Genomic DNA, 20,407 nt, shown 5'->3' on the forward strand with positions numbered 1-20,407 from the left:
CCGATTCTTTCTTTATGCTCCGGGGCTCTTACTATTCAGGTAAGGCTCTTTCATGTAAGTCGGCCATGTCCGGACAGTTGTAAAAGTAGCCTAAAGGATTCACGAATCTATCTCTTGTCCTCCGGTTTTTTATATCTTTGCCTTCACAAAGTTTTCAATCAGATGTTCCGGACGCGACACCTCGGTCCATTTTATACAACTATTTATGTATTGCATTGAATGCGCACATGACACGTTCTCGACACGTACGTATTCTTTATATTTATACAAGTGTAAAACATAAAGAATACATATATGCAACCAAGTAACGTTAGTACGCGTAATATCCGCAGGATATTAAAATGTCCCTGACTGTTGTCTATTCTATTATTAAAGTAGGGCATTGAATGGAATGAATTTACAAGCTTTCATTGCCTTTGTGCAAATAACTTGTGTTGGGTCAAATAACTTCTCACTACATCAGACAACATTTAAGATTTATTTAAATGTATGTAAAATAGGATTTACAGAACAAGAACATTTATAACAATAAAAAATATTAAAAAATAGTCTTCAAGTACACACAGTTATAAATACAGAATAATTTAGATTACAGTTTCAATCTTAGTAAGGTACTCCAAACATTTGTTTCGATAGAATGTGTTGTTGTAGAAAACAATGCTGTTGTAGAAGTCCCCAACATTGGTGGTCTGTACCATGAGGGAGTTCAATACATCTTTAGTGCCACTACTTCTGACCTTCTCGCACTCACTGTCCACCATCTCTAGGTATTTCAGTGCTGCTTTGTTTGCCAGATTCTTGAAAATAATAGTATCGTGAGATGTGAAGCCAACCTTTTCAAAACATTTTTTGGAAATAATATACATGACACTGACAGTGAAGTGTGTCAGCATGTTGATGTTCTGAATCAACAGGCTCTGTCCCACTGTTAGCTTCTGTATGCTTTGTAAGAGCATCTTGAAGCACCTCTTTTCAAAGACATGGTAACTCTCTAAATGCTCATATTCTGGAAGCAACAGTCTCATATTTATCTCAAGTCCATAGTCTCTAGTGTTATCTGTAGTTGGAGTATTTTTACAAAATATTATCTCCTTGAACTCTTCTTCTGCTAAAATCTGTTGGTATAACTTGAATATAGGTACAAATATAAACTTTGAGCTATTAATTTTCTGTAAAGGACAACCATATGTAAACATAAGTTTTAATTCTGAGCTTTCATCATAGAACTGTACCCATTTGATGGGTTCATTAATCAGTATCAATGGATTGGACAGCACTTCAGCTTGCAGGAATGAATTCAAATTGTTCAGCTTTTCCCTGAGTGACATCTTAGTGTAGAGCTGCCTTTCTGTGTATGACCCACGGTGATATCTGGGATTCATATTGATTTTGTTCTCTTCATGCAGGATTCCCTTAAGAATCTCTTGGTCATTGTCCAAGGGTTTCAGGTCATACTGCCAAATGAATTCTGTAGCAACTATAGCTCGTATTTTCTTAATGTCTCTGTGGAGTGCTATGTTTTTCTGCATGAGGTAGGCTTGGAGGTTATTGTTGATTACTTGGCACTGGATAGAGCAGAAATAGCATGCACACTCCTCCACCTGTTTGAGGAAAGTCTCTGGTATAGCTTCAAGGGGAAACAAGGTAAAGTTTCCATATAGCTCTGTGCCATAGGCAGACTTGAGTGTAGGCAGGAACTTCTCCAAGCTGGCAATGCCCTTGTAATTGAGGCAGATGGCATAAACTTCAGAGTTGCCCTGACGTGAGGTAACCGGTTTGTATATGTTCACTTCACTGAACAAGTGGTTGATGAGGTACAGGAGACTGACTGTTGAGTGTTCAAACAGTGTGAATAACTTAAATATCAGAGTGCCACCTGAAAACAAAAAGTTACATTTAATGGCTATTAAATTGATTGGTTTTACTATTATAAGGGTATTTGTATAATTGTTTACTTAAAATTTGCCCATATAAATATTTAAATTACCTGGACTGAGAGCCTGCAAAGCAGTAATGATTTCACAGTAATGAAGTGGAGATGTAACTTCCTCTTGAGCATCAGGTTTCTGAAGACAATCAATTGATCCATCTGCAGTTACCAGCAGTACCTGAACAAACAACAAACTTTACAATAACATGGGAATGTAATATTATATTTAGGATTTATGAGGTAGATTAAACAAAGTGATTGTGTAGGAGATAAAACTTTTTAAAGATATGTTGCTGCACACTATCACTGTAATAAATAAAGATACAAATAAGAAATGAACTACATAAGACACATAACCTATTTATATAAATAGAAAATAACATGAATCAATAGGGTATTTGACAAAAATGACACATATTTTTTTTCTTTTACCTTGTAAACTATAATGAAGGATTTAAGATGATTCAAAGTCTTGTGTGATGTCACTTACCTGTACAATTTTTACTAGCTAGTGGTGTTTTTGTGGCCTACCATACATTTCATAATCTTAAGTGCTTTTAATCTTCCTTCCTTTTTAATGAGGTGTTAAATGAAAAATATGTATATCAATACTTTTTGGAAATAGTCTGACGGACTAAACCAAGCCTAGCTTTTCGACCGCGGCTTCGCCCGCGTCGAGGTCGGTTATATCGCGTTTCCAAAAGAACTCTTCAAAAGTCCGGGATAAAAACTATCCTATGTTCTTTCTCAAGGTCAACTCTATCTCTGTACCAAATTTCATTAAAATCAGTTCAGTGGTTTAGAGGTGAAAGCGTTATAGACAGACAGACAGACAGAGTTACTTTCACATTTATAATATTAGTAGGGATGTTGTCAAATAGTCTATTTTATAAAACTACAGTTTTATGGAGTGTTAGATGGAAACAGGCATACCTTTCCTAGAGACTTGGCTTTTCTTATGATAGCCTGAGAGTTGTCCCAGTCCATGAGGTTCCCTGTACTGTCCACACCGAAGTCCCAGTTGTTCAGGGTATGGAACATGAAACGGTCATCACTGATCATGTTCGATGGAGAGTTGCCTTCATAGTATGGATTCAGAGTATTGGCCACCCACTTCCACTGTAAATATGTTTTTCAATGCTACATGTGTTTTCTTTGAAAAAAATATTTATGCTAATTTCAATTAACTGTTTTGCTTCTGTGACTCAATTACTTTAACAGATGTTTTATTGATGACACAGCAGTGATGCAGAAAACTTTAAATAAATTAATATTCAAATTGTTTATTTACACCTAAATAAACTTACCTCAATATTTTGATGATTAGATTTCAAGTAATGATTGAGTGATGTAATGAATGCTCCGGGTGCTTCACAAAGATGCAGCGACACCATCTTTCTCTCCATGGTGGCTTCCGGGGGTATAATGTTGTACGTGCACGCACATTCGTAGAACTTCGTCCATGCTTGGGTGAGAAATTCTGGATTCACCAGACACCTGATCTTCCAGCCGACCTCTCCCGCAGGGTTCCTGCGCCGCGTGTGACTACTCCACTCCTCAATATTAAAGTCATTTAACTGACTCTTATGAAAATTTAATCGATTTTTCAAAATCTCTAATTGCTTCACTTTCCATGGCGGGGTCGAAAACCAAGATTCCTTTTCCGGCAACTTCCAGCCGCTATGAAAGCGGAACTGAAACTTTTTATTGAACAAGTTGTTCAATTCATCTTGGAAATCATCATTCCTGAAAAATCTTTGACGAGGCGGAAATAAGCAGCTATCCGTTTGATGAAACATATCTTAATGAGAGAGATCACTTGAGCGATAAACTAAAATACGAATTTCAAAACTACACAAAAAGGAAAAAGATTTTATAATATAAACTTCAACAGCTAAAATAATGTTTGGCTCATTTTTGATACTGCGTTGCAATATGTATTTTCACAAGGAAAACAAAATACACAACCAACTATTGACGGAAAACTGACACTTGTATGACAATCTGTGCAAATGTCAATTTGAGCATTTGCGTTTCCGAACGAAATGCTCTGTTACGAAACCGATGGAGGCCGACGAAAAGAGAGGCTCTTTCTCACTTTGCTTACATGACTGTTTAGATATAGTCTATGGCTAATAATGACTCTTGCTATTATGTTCTGTGCTTGCTATATTCTGTGCTAATAATATGAGGGTGAATGAACTTTTTTAGTTTTCTTTATTCGTGAGATGATTACACACTTATTGTTTTTATGAATTATTTTGTTTTGTGATTTTAATTTAAGACATGAGGACGCAATACAAATGACTTACGTGAGACCATTTATTCCAGACTGTTTATCTTGTCGACTTGATTAACGACTAAAAACTGATCTAATATACCGTTAAGACTGTGATCATGAACAATTGGAATCAAAGCATGCGAAATGACGACCGCAACGACGACAAACCACCGTACTCGAGGATATTCGTAGTATGCAACAAACAATTGAGGGTAGAAGACTTGCGGCCTGCTTTCGAGGTGTACGGGCAGATAGAAGACATACACATGCCTCGGGATCGCAGCACGGGCGAGTCTAAAGGCATAGCTTATGTAAAGTACACTAAGACCTCCTCAGCCGCCGCTGCTATCAAGGAAATGCATTTGAAGACTATCCAAAACAGCAGCAAACCCATCCGAGTAATGGTAGCCACCCATAAGAATGATAATCATAACACCAACGAAGACAAGTACAAGCGTCTCTTCATTAAAGTGCACAAAGAAGCGACAGAAAGTGAGATAAGGCAGCATTTTTCTGCTTTTGGGCAAGTAGAGAGCATACACCTACAGCGGGACAAGGTAACAGATGAGAGTAGAGGGTTTGCTTATGTCAATTACATGTCATTTCTTGATGCTGCCAAAGCTTTCGAAGAGTGTGATAGGAAATACAAAGCAATATTTGCTACTCCAAAGGAAGAATTAAAAAGAAGTAGAAATAGCATAGAGAATTTCTCAGAAAGTTTTCACTCAAGCAACTCTAGCATAGTCAAAGATAGTTACAGCGAGCATTACAGTCAACCAAGAGGGGACATGCACAAACGAGACAGCATGTCACCACTCATTAGAACGAAACCTCACAATTATGACACAGTATGTGTGACATGCAGCCCACAAGTTCAGCAGAAATACATTGACAAATTATTTAACATAATACCTGGCATGACCTCATGTAAATACACATCAGACTCATTCAATGGATTCTGCAAGGCAATTATAACTTATGAGAGTGAAAAGTCTGCAGCTTATGCTGTTGAGAGGTTAAATAACTTTGAATTCCCTTCAGGAGAGATAATATCAGTGAAACCTGATGATAACCCATTGAGCAAGGCGGCTAATAACCTTACTAACATAGTCAATAGTTTTAAAAATGCTATAGATTATACTAACCCTGACTTGGTGCAGCTTGCAGATGCTATAGCCCAAGCCTCTACTCTGATCAAAGCCGCCACATCATCAGGCCCGGCCCTCAGAGACTTGAAAACTGAATCCCAGCAGGAGAGCTTCTGCAGTGTTAGCCTCCCTCCCCCACAACCACTTGCTAGCAGTAACAGCAGAGTAGCTCAAAGATGTTTCTTAGTGTTCAAGCCCCATCCTCCCCCTGTGCATATGTTGAAAGATGCCTTTTGTCGATTTGGGGATCTTATAGACGTATCTACATTCCCTAACAAAACTTTTGGCTTTGCCAAGTATGCATCAGTACGAGCTGCCCAGGAGGCAATCAGAACACTACATGGTGCAACTTTGTGTGAAATAAGACTGAAGGTGTTAGAGGCAGATGAGAGACCATCTAAAGATGACAAAGTGAATGTTGACAGTGAGAGCAGTGTAGACCACAATACTGACAGAAAGAGGATAAAGTTAGATGATGGAGACTCCACTATGAGTCAATGACAAAGCAAGATACTCAAGTCATTTGATATTAAGTACAGATCTGACACGAGCTGTTGTAATATTGTTGTTAAGTTAGAAGACAGTATTCTATAATTTAAATCCTTTATTTATTCAGCAATAGGTGCTATTTATGACTGACTGTACACAAAAGATATTATTTTTGTCTATGAATTTTGACTTTATTGGGTTTGATATATTTGGAATGTCATTGAACTAATCATAATATACAAAATTTACATTTACCATATAACATCAATGAAACAAATTATACACTTTTTTTTATGACCAATTATAATAATTAAAACAATGAATTGCAATAAAAATCAATTGTAAATATAATCTAAATAAAATTTAAACAAACACAATACTGACCTTTCTATTGTAATAATGTAGTTAAGACATTACTTCGATAGACTACAATAGTTACACATGGGCAATCAGCCAATACATCACATGCAGGGATTTTTCCCTTTGACTTTTGTACATATACCTTCTACATACTGAACAATAAGATGCAATCAAACTTCACTGGATGTAACTTGTACATATATATTTAATGCCATAATTTTAAGACTCAGATGGAATTGATGCCTGCATCATTAAAGAAATTCCTTACAACAATATAATTCAAAACTATACAACATTTTCCTTTTTGAGATGGTTGAGTTTAGTTTCCATTAGCAATGCTTGATTAGAGCTACACTATCAGTTTACATGAGAGAACACATTGGGCTATCCACTATTATTATGACTAACAGGTGTTTATAAATATTCTGGTAAAAACAAGTTGAAACTGGAGAGCTGATACAATGCCAGATTACAAAACCACATAATCTAAGGACTTGATCCTTTATGTGTCATTCCTATTCTATAAAAAACCATTGATTAATCACAAATATGCAGGCACTGAATAACTTTATAGGAGTATCCAGTACCCATAATTATCACAAAGATTAACATACAAAATTTAACTTATGGTTAACATAATTATCTTACTACATTCTGCATTCAATTCAGATTGCCACAAACAAGATCTTACAGCAAGAGGTTTTCAGAGATCCACCAATTATGTGCTCTATGCTCAGGTGATTTAGTTTTTGTTCTGAAGCAGGTAAGTAACCTCATTGATGCCAGATAGCAGTTTATTGACAATGTTGTCATACTGCATGGCAATACCATCAGGCCTGCTCTCCACCCAATTCTTGTTACTTTCACTCAGAGCAGACTTAGCCTCGACCAACTGAAAATAAACAATTTATTTGTTTTAAAATATTGTACTCCATATTATGTTATAACAATATTATTATTATTTCTAAGGACAAGTTCATAACAACATGTTTAGTGTTGGGTTACCTTGTAGTATTGACTTTACCTTGGTAAACATGTTGACATCTTCACACAGCTGGGACAGCTTGCCCTCAAGTTCAACGTTCCGGTTGTTCAAATCATCTCTCTTGTTCAATTTAATATTTGCCAGACGTTTGCCAAGTTGATCCAAACTCTGTGCGTATTGATCCAAATCTAAGTTTACCATTTCTTTTGGTTTGGGCATAGGCTCTGGTAAAGTTAAATTCTTTTTCAGATCTTCGGCGTAAGTTTTCATAGTCGCAATGACATCATCGATGTCAACGTCCATGGAGTCTTCGGCCCAAACTGCTGATGCCATATCCGGCATCAGCAATTTGGGTTCACCGGCTTCTAGGATCTTCGAGATATCTTCATGACGCATTACATTATTAGGAGCTTGCGCTGCTGGAACGACTGGTCTGTTCACAGGAGCTGTAGATACGGAACTGTACATAGTTTTTATTTCCATCATGATCCTTTGTGAATCCGCAAGTTCTCGATCTAAGTCCTGGGTCATTTGTTCTAAGGCATCTAATTTGACTACCGATTGCAAGTAATCGGTATAAGCACGTGGATCAATCTTATGCCGTTCACCCATTTCTTTATTTAAAGAGTAACAAAAATCAGAAAAATGTATTTATATCGCACAAGCAAACAGATTCTGGCTCTACGATGTCTGTTTTTATTTTCGTTTCCACAGAGTAAACAGGCTTTTTTGCAACATCGAGTTGTTGAGCATTACATTATTCGATTTGAAAAAGGTAACTAAAATTAACTTTAAACTGTAATTTTAAATCAAACCTTATTACTTAAATAAAGAGTTACAATTCTGTATCTATTTCTTATTTTGATTCTGATGTGCTATCACGTGCAAAATTTGCTATCAGCGCGTTACTTGTATATTCTATCGATTTTTAATGAACAATCGCATGCATTGGGGGCTTTTATTCTGTGCAGTTGATACTTTTGTCTTTGTGACTTTGTCATTAGTGTCATTTTGATAAGTCCTCACACGTGTGATTGTTTACAGGTCAAGAAAGTGAAAAATAGCCGAAAATGGTTCGAAAATTAAAGTTTCATGAGCAAAAGCTGCTTAAGAAAGTAGATTTCATATCATGGAAAGTCGATAATAACTTAAACGAAGTAAAAGTTATGAAAAAATATCATATACAAAAACGTGAAGATTACACTAAGTAAGAGTTTTAATTTAGACTGATTTTATTTATATAAATGTAGTTACCATATTTTATGTTTACATGATTACCTTTCCAGATATAATAAGTTGTCAAGGGATATTCGTGAGCTCGCAAACAAGATAAAAGACTTGGACGCAAGCAGCGAATTCCGTACAGAATCCAGTGCTCAGTTGTTAGAGAAGTTATATCAGATGGGTCTTATACCGACGCGGTGGGACCTCGCGCTCGCCATCAACGTATCAGCTAGCTCATTCTGTAGAAGAAGACTACCCACAGTTATGGTTAGAAGTGAGTATCATTATAGAATACAACTGCTTAGTGTTAGACTGTTGTCTACATTTGTATTGCACATTTAACTTCTTTTTCTTAAAACTTTTATTTTAAAACGACTCCCACAGTTGTCTAAGAATTTAATTCATATGTCGCCGGGGTTTTACAAACTTACAAATCACATGCACAAAGACACCCAGACTCAGAACAAGCATTTGTGGATCACACAAATACTTCTTCTACACGGGGATCGAACCCGCGACACGTAGCTCTCAGTGGTTTGGCGTAGTGACTTCAACCACTCAGCTATGCGTGCAGTCAACTTGATTATCTAGGGGGCATAGAATATTCCAACATCTCTGCTATGTTCTTTGTATTTTTCAGATAAAATGTCAGAGAGCATAAAAGAAGCCACTAAGTTCATAGAACAGGGTCATGTGAGGGTAGGGCCGGAGGTGGTCAAGGACCCAGCCTTCCTGGTCAACAGGGCACTGGAGGACTTTGTGACCTGGGTGGATGGCTCAGCCATCAGAAGACATGTTATGGAGTATAATGACTTGGTAAGTCATGATTGAGCTACTGTGTTTACAAAAAGTAGAAGTATGACAATAATTTTTTTCTTGTTTTATTTACATTCTATCAGATGAAAACATATTTAGAGACACTGCAATCCTATTTTGAGTAAATGTTTTGTAATCTTTATATCTCTTAACATTTGTGTTTCTCTTCTTTACCTATTATTTATGACTGGTTTTCTTTTTGTTTCAGAGGGATGATTTTGAAATGGTGTAAAATAAAGTTTAGTTTAGGTGTATTATGTAAATATGTGTAAGTGTATGAGTGAAAATGGCATTTGTTATAAATAAAAAGTTTAATAATCATTTTTATATTTAAACTTATCCTACTTATGTATTTTATTTTATTCACCTCATATATCCACCTCTTTATAATGATATTCAAGTTTACAATCACTGTGTTGCACATTCTTACAGCATGAACTAAACAAATCCATCTATATAAAACTAGTTGTATAAATATTTCAGAACACATTACCTCTGCACTCATATTAACTCAAATCAATTACAATGATAGCTAACCATATTTGCTCTTCTTCAAATTATGCAATATAAGTTCGTAGCAATTCCTGGTTCAATATCTTCCACGTAGCTAAGGGCTAGATAAAACAAATAGCAGAAATGAGGTGTTATGGTTACAATCTATTTTGAACATTGCTACACAGTAGCTAAAGATCAATGCTTATCTTTATCATATCTCCAACAGATTCCTTTCCCCTCTGCTTTCTAGTGCAACAGCTATCCTTGTGATGGCCTCAGCCTGTATCCTAGCAGCTTCAGCTAGCTGTCTTAACGCATCTGCCTGCAGTAGTGCTGCCTCAGCATTCTGTGCTGAAACAGAGGCTCGCTGCTCCTCAGCTTTTGCCCTAATTAGTTCAGCTTCGGCGCGCTTTCGTTCGACATTTATCAGCCATTGTGGATACACGGCTAGAAAAGACAATTTTCTTGATCAAGGTTTTTAAGACATTTCAGAAAATGTTTTATGGTCAAGTTTTTCAAAAATATGTTTTTGCCTGTAAAAAATATATGCTTTTATAAGCAATTGTAAATAATTAGAATAGGTATATAGTACTATCTTACTTGCAATCCGTTCATTATTATCTTCATCATCATCTTTATTCATTTCTGTGTCTGAAGAGGCTGCACTATCATTACTCTGGTCATCATCAACTGGAAGCAGATCAACATGATTTTGGATAAACCACATATTTTTCTGAAATTGTTTTTCAGTTATTGCAGTATTTATGTTTTAACTTTTTCAAATCTGAATATTAGTATAAATTTGCTTCCAACCTAACAAAATAGATATTATTTTTTACAGTATTGCTGTACTGTTCATTAAACTTATTTTTTGAACGATGTACTGTTTTTTTTGTTAAGCGGAGTTACCTGATGCCCTGCCACTGGACTCACTATGAGATTTCCAATTGCTATTCACCACATGAATTGGATCTGGCAGTCTTTCTACTTTGACTACATCCCTTTTGATACTTCTCTGAAACATAAATTAAATAGTTATCAAGACACTATGCTACAGAAAGTTTTAGTGTAGTCAAGCTTACAGCTTTAGATATTCATACCGGTTTCCTTGTGTAATGATGATCAACTTTTTTTTCAAATCCTGGTCCTAATATAGAGATTGCTCTCTTCTCCAATGTGGTGAGAGATGTACCCTTAGCACTAACTCCAGACTGCTGTCTCTTAAGCAGCAACATTTTATTTTTTAATTTAGCTTTGAAGTCACTCCAATACTGTGGACAATAATATAAAATGAGCACGGCTATTTGTTTTTTTTTTAATTGTGTTCTGTTGTAAAGGAATTGATTTTTTAAGATCCACTTCAATAGTTTTCTACTTTTCTGAAAGAATAATAGAAAATATTTTTTATAAATTAAAAAGTTATAGGCTTATCAATATTAACCTTACTCCAGGCATAAGGCGTCTTCCTTGTGCCACCTTTGCAGTTATTCAACACCTTGCCTATTTCCTCCCACAGCTTTTTTGATTCATGCCTGGCTTCAGTTGACCTGAAGTTACCAGATGCAAAGTCTACATGTTGGGCCATAAAATCTATGATCGCCGTTATTTGCTCATAAGATACAAGCTGCCGCCTATTGTTGTTGCTCATTCTTTCTGAAAATATTTGTTATCACAGCAATGAATAATTATTAAGTTTAACATAAAATTTAAATATTATAACGTGAAACTAAGGGACCTACGTTGGCTTTCTGGAATGTCATTCATCACGACTCACGAAATTCTATGGGTAAGTTATTATTATTACAATCATCTTATTCAAAAAACAACAAATACTTTAACTCATTTGTTGTTGCTTTGATTTGCGAATTGCGGCTTGCTTGCAGCAATATGATAAGATTGTCACTGTCAGTATTGTCAATCTGATAACTGACAGTGGTCCAGTGTTACTGTCACAACTTAGTAGCAAAATTATAAGGTTTTGTACCGTCTCCTTGTATTATTATTTCGATGTTCGAGAACTTTAACTATTTACTCGGAAGCAAGTAGTCACAAAGATAAAATATCTATTTGCAAGGTTACGTACTCGAAAAGTACCAACTGAACCCGATTATTAAGACTCAGTTGTCTGGCCGCTTGTCACCAAGCTGTATCTCTTGAACCGTGACAGCTAGACAGTTGGAAATGTTGAAATATTGCAGAAAACGTTTTTTGTTTTGAAATTGTTTTTTCCCAATCTATTTGCACATTTTTGTTTCAATACAGAAACCACGATGTAATTTAGCTAGGTTCATTACTAAAAAAATATACAAGGAATCTGCCGATACTAATCATGGTTGATTGCTTATTACGACTTTTAACAAAAGTGGGCCATATACTATAATGAACTGTCTAATCTTTATTTCGTGTGACCAATAGAAAAACATATGGCAACAATATCCTTGTCTTGCGCCGCTAGTGTGCGCAGAAAAATAAAAAAAAATAATAGGAAAAGAAATGGCAGTTACTAGAGAGAAAGAAAATTGTTCAAGAAAAATTAATGGAAATATACCTGCATTATCTCTCAATAGTGATAATATGTCGACATCCACGGATAGTGACGACGTAGCGGATCCAACATATGAAATTAGGAACATTCAAAGTATCATAAACGTAACCCGTGAAAACATTGATGCTCTGAATGCAAAATTTGCTGGTTTCCAGCATCCACCTTCATTGTATTTATCAGAATATCAGGAGCTGACGTCTAAGTTGCACAATTTAGAGTTAAGGGAACGGACTTTGAGGGAATTGCTACAGTCTGAGTCGCCGGACAGAAGTGAGGAGTATTCGTTGCAGGATGACAGCAAAAAGTTCGATACCCTTACGCGGCAACCAAAGGTATTTCTTCGAGCGCACCTGCCGAACCAGCAGCGGACTAGTGTGCAGGTGAAGGAGGGTGTGACGCTGCGGGATGCTCTGTCGAAGGCGCTGAAGCTGCGAAACCTGACTTGTGAGATGTGTGAAGTAGTGCGGACAGGCAATAACCAAGTGATAACATGGGATATCGATATTACCGCTATCGACGCCGAGGAGGTCAGTGCAGTGTTGTTATGTTTGTTTTGTAAGTGGTAAGCAGGTAAGCTCAGTGAGTGATAAACAACTACATTTCATTCATATGAAGTTGCCTGCTGTAGAGCCTGTAGACTTTTTAGTCTAGAACCTCTGTATTATTTTGAGAGAATATTGAATAACTAAATCACACAGTTCAATGATAACATGTTTTGGTATGTCATCTCTAGTTCTTGGCATCCTTATGGAAAGTATATGAAGCTAAGCAAAGAATAAATAAATTGCATGAATTGTATGACTTTACATCTACTAACTGCAGAATGTAACTGAAATAAAATTCAGTTTTAGGTAGCCTAGAAAACACATGTATAACTGAAACCATATAAATAACGGCATACAGATAACCATGCATACATTGTAAATGAGATCTTCTGCCTTATGCTTAAAAATTAATGTTCTCTGCAATTTTCATTAAGACTTTGTAAGGTTTCTTGTACAATGACTGTAACTTGGAAATTTCATCCTGCAGTCTATAAGATCAGCATAATAAGTTATCAAAATAATATTGTAATTGTAAAATATTATGTGTTTATCTCACCATTCAAGTCAAATAACATTGTAAACCAAATGTTCCTTTTATTGTATACATTTTCAATAAAAGAGTTCATTAGTAAATAATCTGATTTGCTACAATATTGAAGTGTTCAAATATCAAAATAATAAATAAATTAATGCAACAGTTTACTAATATGACAAAACACAACTTTTCTAGAATCTGTACACTAGACAGGATCAGATCAAGGTGGAGAATATGTATGAAGTATATCTGTATGAAGAACACATATTGTGAGGGCATACAATATATGACTATTTTAACATCTATCTCTTACCCCAGGTGACAGTTCGGACGTTGGACAAACTGCCTATTATGTCCCACATATCACACCAGTTCACACGCAAAACATTCTTCACGCTTGCCTTCTGTGAGTGCTGCCGGAGGTTGCTGTTCAACGGCTTCTACTGCTCACAATGTAACTTCAAGTTCCACCAGAGATGTGCTGACAAAGTGCCCAGTATCTGTCATCAGGTATTTACAATAAATTGCATATATTGATAGTTTGAGAAAAGATTATTTTGCCATGAAGATACTGTGATGGGCTCTAAGACTTAGGAAATAGAGATATTAATACTATTTTTATTTATGCTTTTTTCGTCATCCTATATAAAATACAGTTAAATTAATTGGGATTTTTGTGGTCATTTCATTATTATCCATGGAGAGTGAAATGTCAATAACTATAATATTTGTGTTCAGGCATTATATTCTTAAGTAATAGTACACATATTATCTAGTGATGTTGTCCATCATGAATATTACTACAATAAAATCATGTAAATCAATTGTGCTTAGAGGAAGATATTTACACCGCATTTAGTCATTAAGTCAGTATTGCTCCAAGACTCGGAGACTGCCCTCTGTCTGGAAGCTAGTGGGGGTCTTCCTACGCTTTTCAGTAAATGCAGTCGTCATACTAGTAATTTAAACATTATTAAAAAGAGTTATACTAATGTGCAATCGATATTGTATTTGATTAACATGACTATCTCTTTCTCCATAGGTGCGTATGACGGATACGTACTATGCGGCGCTATTGGCACAGAACCCCGAGACTCAAGCAGGCATCCTTCACTTTCCGCCACATTTCGGCTACCACCACATGATCTCCAGAGGTGATCAGAGCAAGTCAGTATCCCACTTAATATTATTTTACCATAAAACAAACTATCATAATCATTGCTGTTCATTCTATAGTATCAAAATGTTTTACAGTTCAAATAAAGGAGAAATATTAGATTTACATTACGATTTATATTATCAGCCTTTAAACATGTAAAGTGAGAATATAATATCATTAAGTTATGTTGCGTCCTAGTATTCCCGAAGTATAAATTGTTGAGACTAATGTGATGTACAGGTCTATCTCCCCAGCAAAGAAAATGAAGGAGTTTGATGTCCATTGGTGAATATCAGTCACTAGATTGTCACGCTTGCTTTTGTGAACGCATTGTATTACACTTAACTAACACGCTGTAAATGTTTGACGGCGGCTGAAGTAAACACACGTTAATAAATTAATCGCGATTTTCTATCCTTTAAGAAATAACTTTCTTGAAAGATATATTTTACTAGATGAAAACAGGCGTGTTTGTGTGTTGTGATCCTACTGAGAATGCTTTATAAAATAATGTAATTAAATATTTTGTCTCTTTCCTTCAGACTTTTGTAGGTACAGTATTTGTCGTTGTAGCACAAGACGGCAAGATACGGTTTCTTGTGTAAAGAACAATAATATTGCCCAAAAATGTTTTGAGTGGACTTGTAACTACTGTGTACTGAAGTATATTATTTAATTTCCATTTGTGTATTTTATATGTGTATAGTATACCTTTAGACTATGTAAATAACAAAATAGGTTTTTAAAGCACGAAAACTAAACCACGATCCTTTTTATCTTTCCGTACCAAAAGGCTAAAATGGAACTCTATTACAGACGCACCACTGTCTGGCAGTCCTTCAGGGCTTCGGTCTGTTACCAGCCTGTGTCTGTTATATGTTTATAATTTGATGTTTTCACAAATTATATGACATACAATTTTATTAGAGATGTTACAAAAAAAAAGATTGCGGATTATCAGTGACTATAAAGCCATATATTGGTTGGTTAGATAAATTTATTTCTCACCTATAACCAATTTGCTTTTCTTCAGCCTATTTGTAAGGAACTCTCAGTGTCGGCAGTCCGAATCGAACTTGACTATTTTTTATTTTTAGTAATGGATTTTTTCCTTCATAAGTATTATCTTTTTGAACAGTGTATATACGAAATCCCTTTTAAACCGACAAGTCTTACCCTAACAAAGTTACTTATAACGCATATTAAGATGCGAACCACTCCTAACCTTCTTATAACTTGAGCTATTCCAAATTGCAAATTGTAAATATAGCAACACAAAAGAAGATCACCATTTCCTAGTGTAACAAATCTCTAATCTAGTATTAATTGTAGGCAGCAACACCCGCGCTCGTTGAACCAGCAGGACAGGTCTAACTCCGCTCCTAACGTCTGCATCAACATGGTGCAGCGGCCCATGACCCTGGCAGAGCACCAGAGGAAATATAATCAGGTGGGTGGTGTATAGAGTAGCAGTTCAGTCTGATACTGCTATAAAGTTTCTTAGGATTCCGCTTGCCAGTTTGAACTGCGCTCCCACGTTAAAGATTGCGCATGATAATTATTGAGACTTCTCAAAAGTGGATATGATGGGTCCAGAAAAGTTGCAATGAGATTTTTTATCAAAATGACAGTATCATACTTCCTGTATAGAAAGTGGAACTCGTTTTAAAAACTGTCTATTAATCTAAAAAGATCTTTAAAGGTTCTTGCACCGCCAGCTAGAGAATAATTAAGGGAATAAGCGAACATAATTCCTTACAAGTTATTTTATTTCCGTCCCGTCAATATAAATGCACGAATACTGTGTACGTTAGACACAGCCCAAACAGACAAAAATGTACCTAAAGATCTTGACAATAAGGTGCTGTCACTTCACCAACAATTTTCAATCGTTTAAATTGTAAAAAATGATGACAATATTACACTTGTTAGCTTTCTTCGACATTAATATATGGACAGTGAGTTATGTATTGAAACTTACACTCGAACGTTGCGTGTGACTAATTGTCTGTGCAATTGATATTTGACAGCTATAAATACTTTAACAGTGTAATTCACGCTTCGTGATCCATTGATGTGTGTAACCACCTGTTTCCTACACTAAATATTAAATGGTTTTAGAAATTGACTTCGCTTATTTCTATTCAAGGTTATAGATATCTTTTATCATAGTGGTTTGCCTGATGTCACTTCTTTCCTTTAAGGGAAAACCGAAAAGTAATAAAATCGCAGTTTCGGACACATTGTATGGTAGAACTCATTTTATAAAGATGAATTGAATTCTACCATAAAACTGGGTCCCAATTCCGCTATTTACAATTGCCGATGAATGAATAGAAAGTGAATAAAATTTTCTTTATTTTTTTTCCTCCTCAAAACATTTTGACAACACACTGTATGTAAAAAATAATTGTGTTGACAGTGACTGTTCCGCCCCGTTATGAAATGTTACTGTTACTCGGATACGAAACGATGATGATAATATAATCGTGATTGTTAAATGATTTCAGTGCAACAACTCGCCACAGTCACACAACTACCCGACGTCGGGGCGACACAAACAGGATGACAAAGACAAGGCCTTGGACCAGCAGCAGAGTCAGAGCACGCAGGTAGGGTCGCAACTTATAAAACTAGAAAGAAAGAAAATACGTTTAATTGCGTAATTAACTAAAAAACTTAAACCCCGCCTTTTTTACTCCCTAAAAGTCAATTGCATGGCAAAAAAAATTAAGTCGCAAAACGAAACGAAAATAAATCGCGAGAGAGGCGGAAGAAGTCTTTAAAAGAAAGGACCGACTTTTTTTCGTTTCGTTTTACGAATTAATTATTTACTTACATTAATGTTTTTGAACAGGAAACTAAACATTTTAAGTTAAACCCCAGTTACAAGTAAGCTACTTTCTAAATTTAATTTGTATAGCTTTCCACGTACTTCGATAAAGTAAAACTGTGCTATCAATTTCATTAACATACTGTTATATACTGTTGTATATTCCGTATTCCATTAGTCACGGCTGGTTGTTGTATCCGCAGGCGTCCCCGACGGGCACGCTGCGGCCGCGGCGGGCGCGCGCGCGCTCCGCGGACGAGTCCTGGAAGAACACGCTGTCGCCGCGAGAGAGCTACGACGACTGGGTCATACACGCGGATGAAATACTCATCGGGGCCAGGATAGGTTAGACTATACATCTGTTCTATATTCTCTTGTCAAACTTGTGGTTCGATATTATTGAATTCCTACCTCATATCGACTAAATGTTTTAGGCTTTAGCGGGTAGCAAGTCGCTGGATACTTTTTATCGAATGCAGTAAACTTCTCGGCTTTGGGATATTCACACCAGTATTTAGATCCAAAATGATTTTCAGGATAATTTTATGTCATTATTTCTTTTATTAACACTAGACACAGTACCCTTCATAGCCTTCTAGAAACCTACAAGCACTAATAGCTATTTGTCATATCCAGGCTCTGGCAGTTTCGGGACGGTGTACAAGGCGCACTGGCACGGACCAGTAGCGGTCAAAACACTCAATGTGAAAACGCCGACTCCCGCTCAGCTGCAGGCGTTTAAGAACGAGGTAAACACACTGCGACATTCTTTTATTGTAATAGAGTGCAGTGATGAAACCACGGATTTTAATAATGTAACGCTACGTATTACTAGTGACCGCGTAAATTTAATGATAGGAAGTAAACTTTCTGAGCGATAGCTCTCATAGTAAAGAGAATTGAGAAAATAATGTTCACATTTGTATTTGATTCATCAGTCTTTTTCCAACTATGTTGAGGTGGGTTTCCAGCCTAACTGGATTCAGTCACATTTGTATTTGATTAATATGCTACAAGTGTCTGGTATCAGTCTCAGACGGTGCCCTACTTGTGGTGGTACTTGTTCAGCGTTTTGGAGATAATAAGAAATACGTACATAGGTCGTATAATGTGGAGGTCGTGTCGGGCAGGTGGCGGTCCTGCGCAAGACGCGGCACTGCAACATCCTGCTGTTCATGGGCTGCGTGTCCAAGCCGTCGCTGGCCATCGTGACGCAGTGGTGCGAGGGCTCGTCCCTGTACCAGCACCTGCACGTGCTGGAGACGCCCTTCCCGCTGCTCTACCTCATCGACGTGGCGCGCCAGACCGCGCAGGGCATGGACTACCTGCACGCCAAGAACATCATACATAGGCCAGTTCCATGACCACCACATTATATCTCCATAATAATACTAATGTAGAGCAAAACTTTGAAAGCGAATTTCGTGTTCCAGGGACCTAAAATCGAACAACATATTCCTGCGAGACGACTGGTCTGTTAAAATAGGAGACTTCGGTCTGGCTACGGCCAAGGTGCGGTGGTCAGGTGAGTACTTCATACCAACAGAAGTATATTGGGATTGGCCTTATCAATAATATGACTGCGCAGATAGCTGAGTGGTTGAGGTCGTCAAACCAAACTCACTGTTTGGCGTGATGATCTCGCGACGTGTCGTGCGTTCGATCCCCGCGTAGGACAAACGTTTGTGTGATCCACGAACGCTTGTTCTGAGCCTGAGTATCCTTGTGCATGTGAATTGTATGTTTGTGAAACCCCCCGTGACACAAGGATTAAATTCTTTAGTAAGGGAGTCATTAAAAAAAAAACATCCTCGCTATCGCAGACACGTCGACGGCGGGCGGCGTGCAGTGGCAGCAGCCCACAGGCTCCATCCTGTGGATGGCGCCCGAGGTCATCCGCATGGACGAGCCCGCGCCATACACCTTCCGCTCCGACGTGTACGCGTACGGAATCGTCCTGTACGAGCTCTGCGCCGGGGAACTGCCCTACGCGCACTTCAACAACAAGGACCAGGTACAGGCTCATGCCAATGTAGAAGAACCGAGAAGAAACTATGAATATCAAAATCGTTCATACGACTCTCCTTCGATTACGAATATTTAGTTTTTATCTGATCCATTAGATCTTGTGGATGGTGGGTCGCGGTCTCCTGCGTCCGGACGCGCGGCGGCTGCGGCAGGACGCCCCGCAGGCGCTCAAGCGGCTGTTCGAGGACTGCATCAAGTTCGACCGCGAGCAGCGACCGCTGTTCCGGCAGATCCTGGCGTCGCTGGAGTCCATGCTGCGCGCCATGCCCAAGATCACCCGCAGCGCGTCCGAGCCCAACCTCAACCGCCAGCTGCACGCCTCCGACGACTACCTCAGCTACAGCTGCGCCTCGCCCAAGACGCCCGTCAACTTCCAGTTCAACACTGACACCAGCTTCCCGGCCTTCTATGGGTTTGTTCTCATACCGGACATTATCTATTCCTAATTTTAACTTATCAAACTTTAACATTTGCAGCTTAAATGCTTTATTGTTTTGGTCCGCAGCATCCCAGTACCCAACCAGCGGCACCCGTAGGGGTTGTTGAAGGGCTACGACTAGCCGAGCGGCGCGGGCGGGCTGCCCCGCCCCCCGCGCTGCCGGCCCCGCCCCCGCGGCCGGCCCCGCCCTCCCCGCGCCCGGCCCCGCCCCGCCCGCTCGCGCCCTCGCCTCACGTAGCCTCTCGCCCAGCACCACCTACACGCCATCATTATGCACCACACTACCGTCGCAGCGGACCTTTTCGATGCTATGCAATATTAAAGTTCCTTGACGAAGCATGTTCTTATCATTATGTAAAAAACTACATCATAATTATATCTAAATCATCTTGATTAACGAAGGACTTTTATATTATAGTAAACTAAAACTGAAGATAACATGTGTATAGTTAACTATTTCAGTGTAAATTGTGATAATGCCGGCAAGGACAAAATGCGAATATTTATCTTAGTATCGCTGACGACTCGTGACCTAAGCATTTGTGTTGGTATACGGCGACGTTGACTGGTCGTTTAGTACCGGCGAGCTGGAGTC

General features: G+C 37.8%; 6 protein-coding genes across 9 annotated transcripts; 3 read left to right on the top strand and 3 right to left on the bottom strand.

Annotated features, from left to right (window-relative positions):
- Positions 1 to 480: 480 nt before the first annotated feature.
- Positions 481 to 3,909, bottom strand: LOC113493669 (cap-specific mRNA (nucleoside-2'-O-)-methyltransferase 2). The gene is made up of 4 exons (XM_026871645.1): positions 3,238 to 3,909; positions 2,864 to 3,049; positions 1,988 to 2,108; positions 481 to 1,876 (listed from the first exon to the last, which is right to left on the bottom strand). The coding sequence occupies exons 1-4, from the start codon at positions 3,727 to 3,729 to the stop codon at positions 585 to 587; spliced, it is 2,091 nt and encodes a 696-aa protein (XP_026727446.1). The 5' UTR covers positions 3,730 to 3,909; the 3' UTR covers positions 481 to 584.
- A 233-nt stretch (positions 3,910 to 4,142) lies between these two features.
- Positions 4,143 to 6,155, top strand: LOC113493670 (RNA-binding protein 45-like). The gene has a single exon (XM_026871646.1). The coding sequence runs from the start codon at positions 4,328 to 4,330 to the stop codon at positions 5,858 to 5,860; it is 1,533 nt and encodes a 510-aa protein (XP_026727447.1). The 5' UTR covers positions 4,143 to 4,327; the 3' UTR covers positions 5,861 to 6,155.
- Positions 6,156 to 6,171: 16 nt separating this feature from the next.
- LOC113493673 lies at positions 6,172 to 7,908 on the bottom strand. Its single transcript, XM_026871650.1, has 2 exons — positions 7,233 to 7,908; positions 6,172 to 7,100 (listed from the first exon to the last, which is right to left on the bottom strand). The coding sequence occupies exons 1-2, from the start codon at positions 7,803 to 7,805 to the stop codon at positions 6,951 to 6,953; spliced, it is 723 nt and encodes a 240-aa protein (XP_026727451.1). The 5' UTR covers positions 7,806 to 7,908; the 3' UTR covers positions 6,172 to 6,950.
- Positions 7,909 to 8,190: 282 nt separating this feature from the next.
- On the top strand, positions 8,191 to 9,483 carry LOC113493674 (U3 small nucleolar ribonucleoprotein protein IMP3). The gene is made up of 4 exons (XM_026871651.1): positions 8,191 to 8,400; positions 8,480 to 8,691; positions 9,058 to 9,233; positions 9,442 to 9,483. Exons 1-4 carry the CDS (start codon positions 8,264 to 8,266, stop codon positions 9,463 to 9,465), a joined length of 549 nt encoding a protein of 182 aa, XP_026727452.1. The 5' UTR covers positions 8,191 to 8,263; the 3' UTR covers positions 9,466 to 9,483.
- Positions 9,484 to 9,570: 87 nt separating this feature from the next.
- Positions 9,571 to 11,862, bottom strand: LOC113493671. Of its 3 annotated transcripts, none has more exons than XM_026871649.1 (6): positions 11,468 to 11,862; positions 11,170 to 11,377; positions 10,829 to 10,999; positions 10,638 to 10,743; positions 10,329 to 10,418; positions 9,571 to 10,175 (listed from the first exon to the last, which is right to left on the bottom strand). In XM_026871649.1, the coding sequence occupies exons 2-6, from the start codon at positions 11,374 to 11,376 to the stop codon at positions 9,940 to 9,942; spliced, it is 810 nt and encodes a 269-aa protein (XP_026727450.1). In that variant the 5' UTR covers position 11,377; positions 11,468 to 11,862; the 3' UTR covers positions 9,571 to 9,939. The 3 variants fall into 3 exon arrangements, with proteins under 3 accessions (XP_026727450.1, XP_026727449.1, XP_026727448.1); XM_026871648.1 differs by having other exon boundaries at positions 9,571 to 10,172; positions 11,170 to 11,381; XM_026871647.1 differs by having other exon boundaries at positions 9,572 to 10,175; positions 11,170 to 11,381; positions 11,468 to 11,860.
- A 131-nt stretch (positions 11,863 to 11,993) lies between these two features.
- Positions 11,994 to 19,987, top strand: LOC113493668 (raf homolog serine/threonine-protein kinase Raf). 2 transcript variants are annotated; one of them, XM_026871643.1, is made up of 13 exons: positions 11,994 to 12,800; positions 13,672 to 13,863; positions 14,396 to 14,520; positions 14,753 to 14,797; positions 15,845 to 15,962; positions 17,023 to 17,124; positions 17,549 to 17,690; positions 17,982 to 18,094; positions 18,476 to 18,696; positions 18,779 to 18,870; positions 19,169 to 19,359; positions 19,469 to 19,785; positions 19,879 to 19,987. In XM_026871643.1, the coding sequence occupies exons 1-13, from the start codon at positions 12,222 to 12,224 to the stop codon at positions 19,907 to 19,909; spliced, it is 2,268 nt and encodes a 755-aa protein (XP_026727444.1). In that variant the 5' UTR covers positions 11,994 to 12,221; the 3' UTR covers positions 19,910 to 19,987. The 2 variants fall into 2 exon arrangements, with proteins under 2 accessions (XP_026727444.1, XP_026727445.1); XM_026871644.1 differs by lacking the exon at positions 14,753 to 14,797 and having other exon boundaries at positions 11,997 to 12,800.
- Positions 19,988 to 20,407: the final 420 nt, after the last annotated feature.

Source organism: Trichoplusia ni, chromosome 5, assembly GCF_003590095.1.
Source record: "Trichoplusia ni isolate ovarian cell line Hi5 chromosome 5, tn1, whole genome shotgun sequence".
Lineage (NCBI taxonomy): Eukaryota > Metazoa > Arthropoda > Insecta > Lepidoptera > Noctuidae > Trichoplusia > Trichoplusia ni.

What these genes read in the sequence shown, in the direction of transcription:
- LOC113493670 (XM_026871646.1), top strand. Translation starts at nt 4,328, where the DNA reads ATGAACAATTGGAATCAAAGCATGCGAAATGACGACCGCAACGACGAC.
- LOC113493668 (XM_026871643.1), top strand. Translation starts at nt 12,222, where the DNA reads ATGGCAGTTACTAGAGAGAAAGAAAATTGTTCAAGAAAAATTAATGGA. An exon ending in AAGGAGTTTGATGTCCATTG is followed by an intron (nt 14,798 to 15,844) that starts GTGAATATCAGT and finishes TATTAATTGTAG; the next exon opens with GCAGCAACACCCGCGCTCGT. An exon ending in ACTCATCGGGGCCAGGATAG is followed by an intron (nt 17,691 to 17,981) that starts GTTAGACTATAC and finishes TGTCATATCCAG; the next exon opens with GCTCTGGCAGTTTCGGGACG.
- LOC113493674 (XM_026871651.1), top strand. Translation starts at nt 8,264, where the DNA reads ATGGTTCGAAAATTAAAGTTTCATGAGCAAAAGCTGCTTAAGAAAGTA. An exon ending in AAACGTGAAGATTACACTAA is followed by an intron (nt 8,401 to 8,479) that starts GTAAGAGTTTTA and finishes TTACCTTTCCAG; the next exon opens with ATATAATAAGTTGTCAAGGG. An exon ending in ACCCACAGTTATGGTTAGAA is followed by an intron (nt 8,692 to 9,057) that starts GTGAGTATCATT and finishes TGTATTTTTCAG; the next exon opens with ATAAAATGTCAGAGAGCATA.
- LOC113493669 (XM_026871645.1), bottom strand. Translation starts at nt 3,729, where the DNA reads ATGTTTCATCAAACGGATAGCTGCTTATTTCCGCCTCGTCAAAGATTT. An exon ending in CTAATCATCAAAATATTGAG is followed by an intron (nt 3,050 to 3,237) that starts GTAAGTTTATTT and finishes ACATATTTACAG; the next exon opens with TGGAAGTGGGTGGCCAATAC. An exon ending in TTTGCAGGCTCTCAGTCCAG is followed by an intron (nt 1,877 to 1,987) that starts GTAATTTAAATA and finishes TTTTGTTTTCAG; the next exon opens with GTGGCACTCTGATATTTAAG.
- LOC113493673 (XM_026871650.1), bottom strand. Translation starts at nt 7,805, where the DNA reads ATGGGTGAACGGCATAAGATTGATCCACGTGCTTATACCGATTACTTG. An exon ending in ATGTCAACATGTTTACCAAG is followed by an intron (nt 7,101 to 7,232) that starts GTAAAGTCAATA and finishes GTTTATTTTCAG; the next exon opens with TTGGTCGAGGCTAAGTCTGC.
- LOC113493671 (XM_026871647.1), bottom strand. Translation starts at nt 11,492, where the DNA reads ATGAATGACATTCCAGAAAGCCAAC. An exon ending in ATCATTACACAAGGAAACCG is followed by an intron (nt 10,744 to 10,828) that starts GTATGAATATCT and finishes TTTATGTTTCAG; the next exon opens with AGAAGTATCAAAAGGGATGT. An exon ending in TAATAATGAACGGATTGCAA is followed by an intron (nt 10,176 to 10,328) that starts GTAAGATAGTAC and finishes TGTCTTTTCTAG; the next exon opens with CCGTGTATCCACAATGGCTG.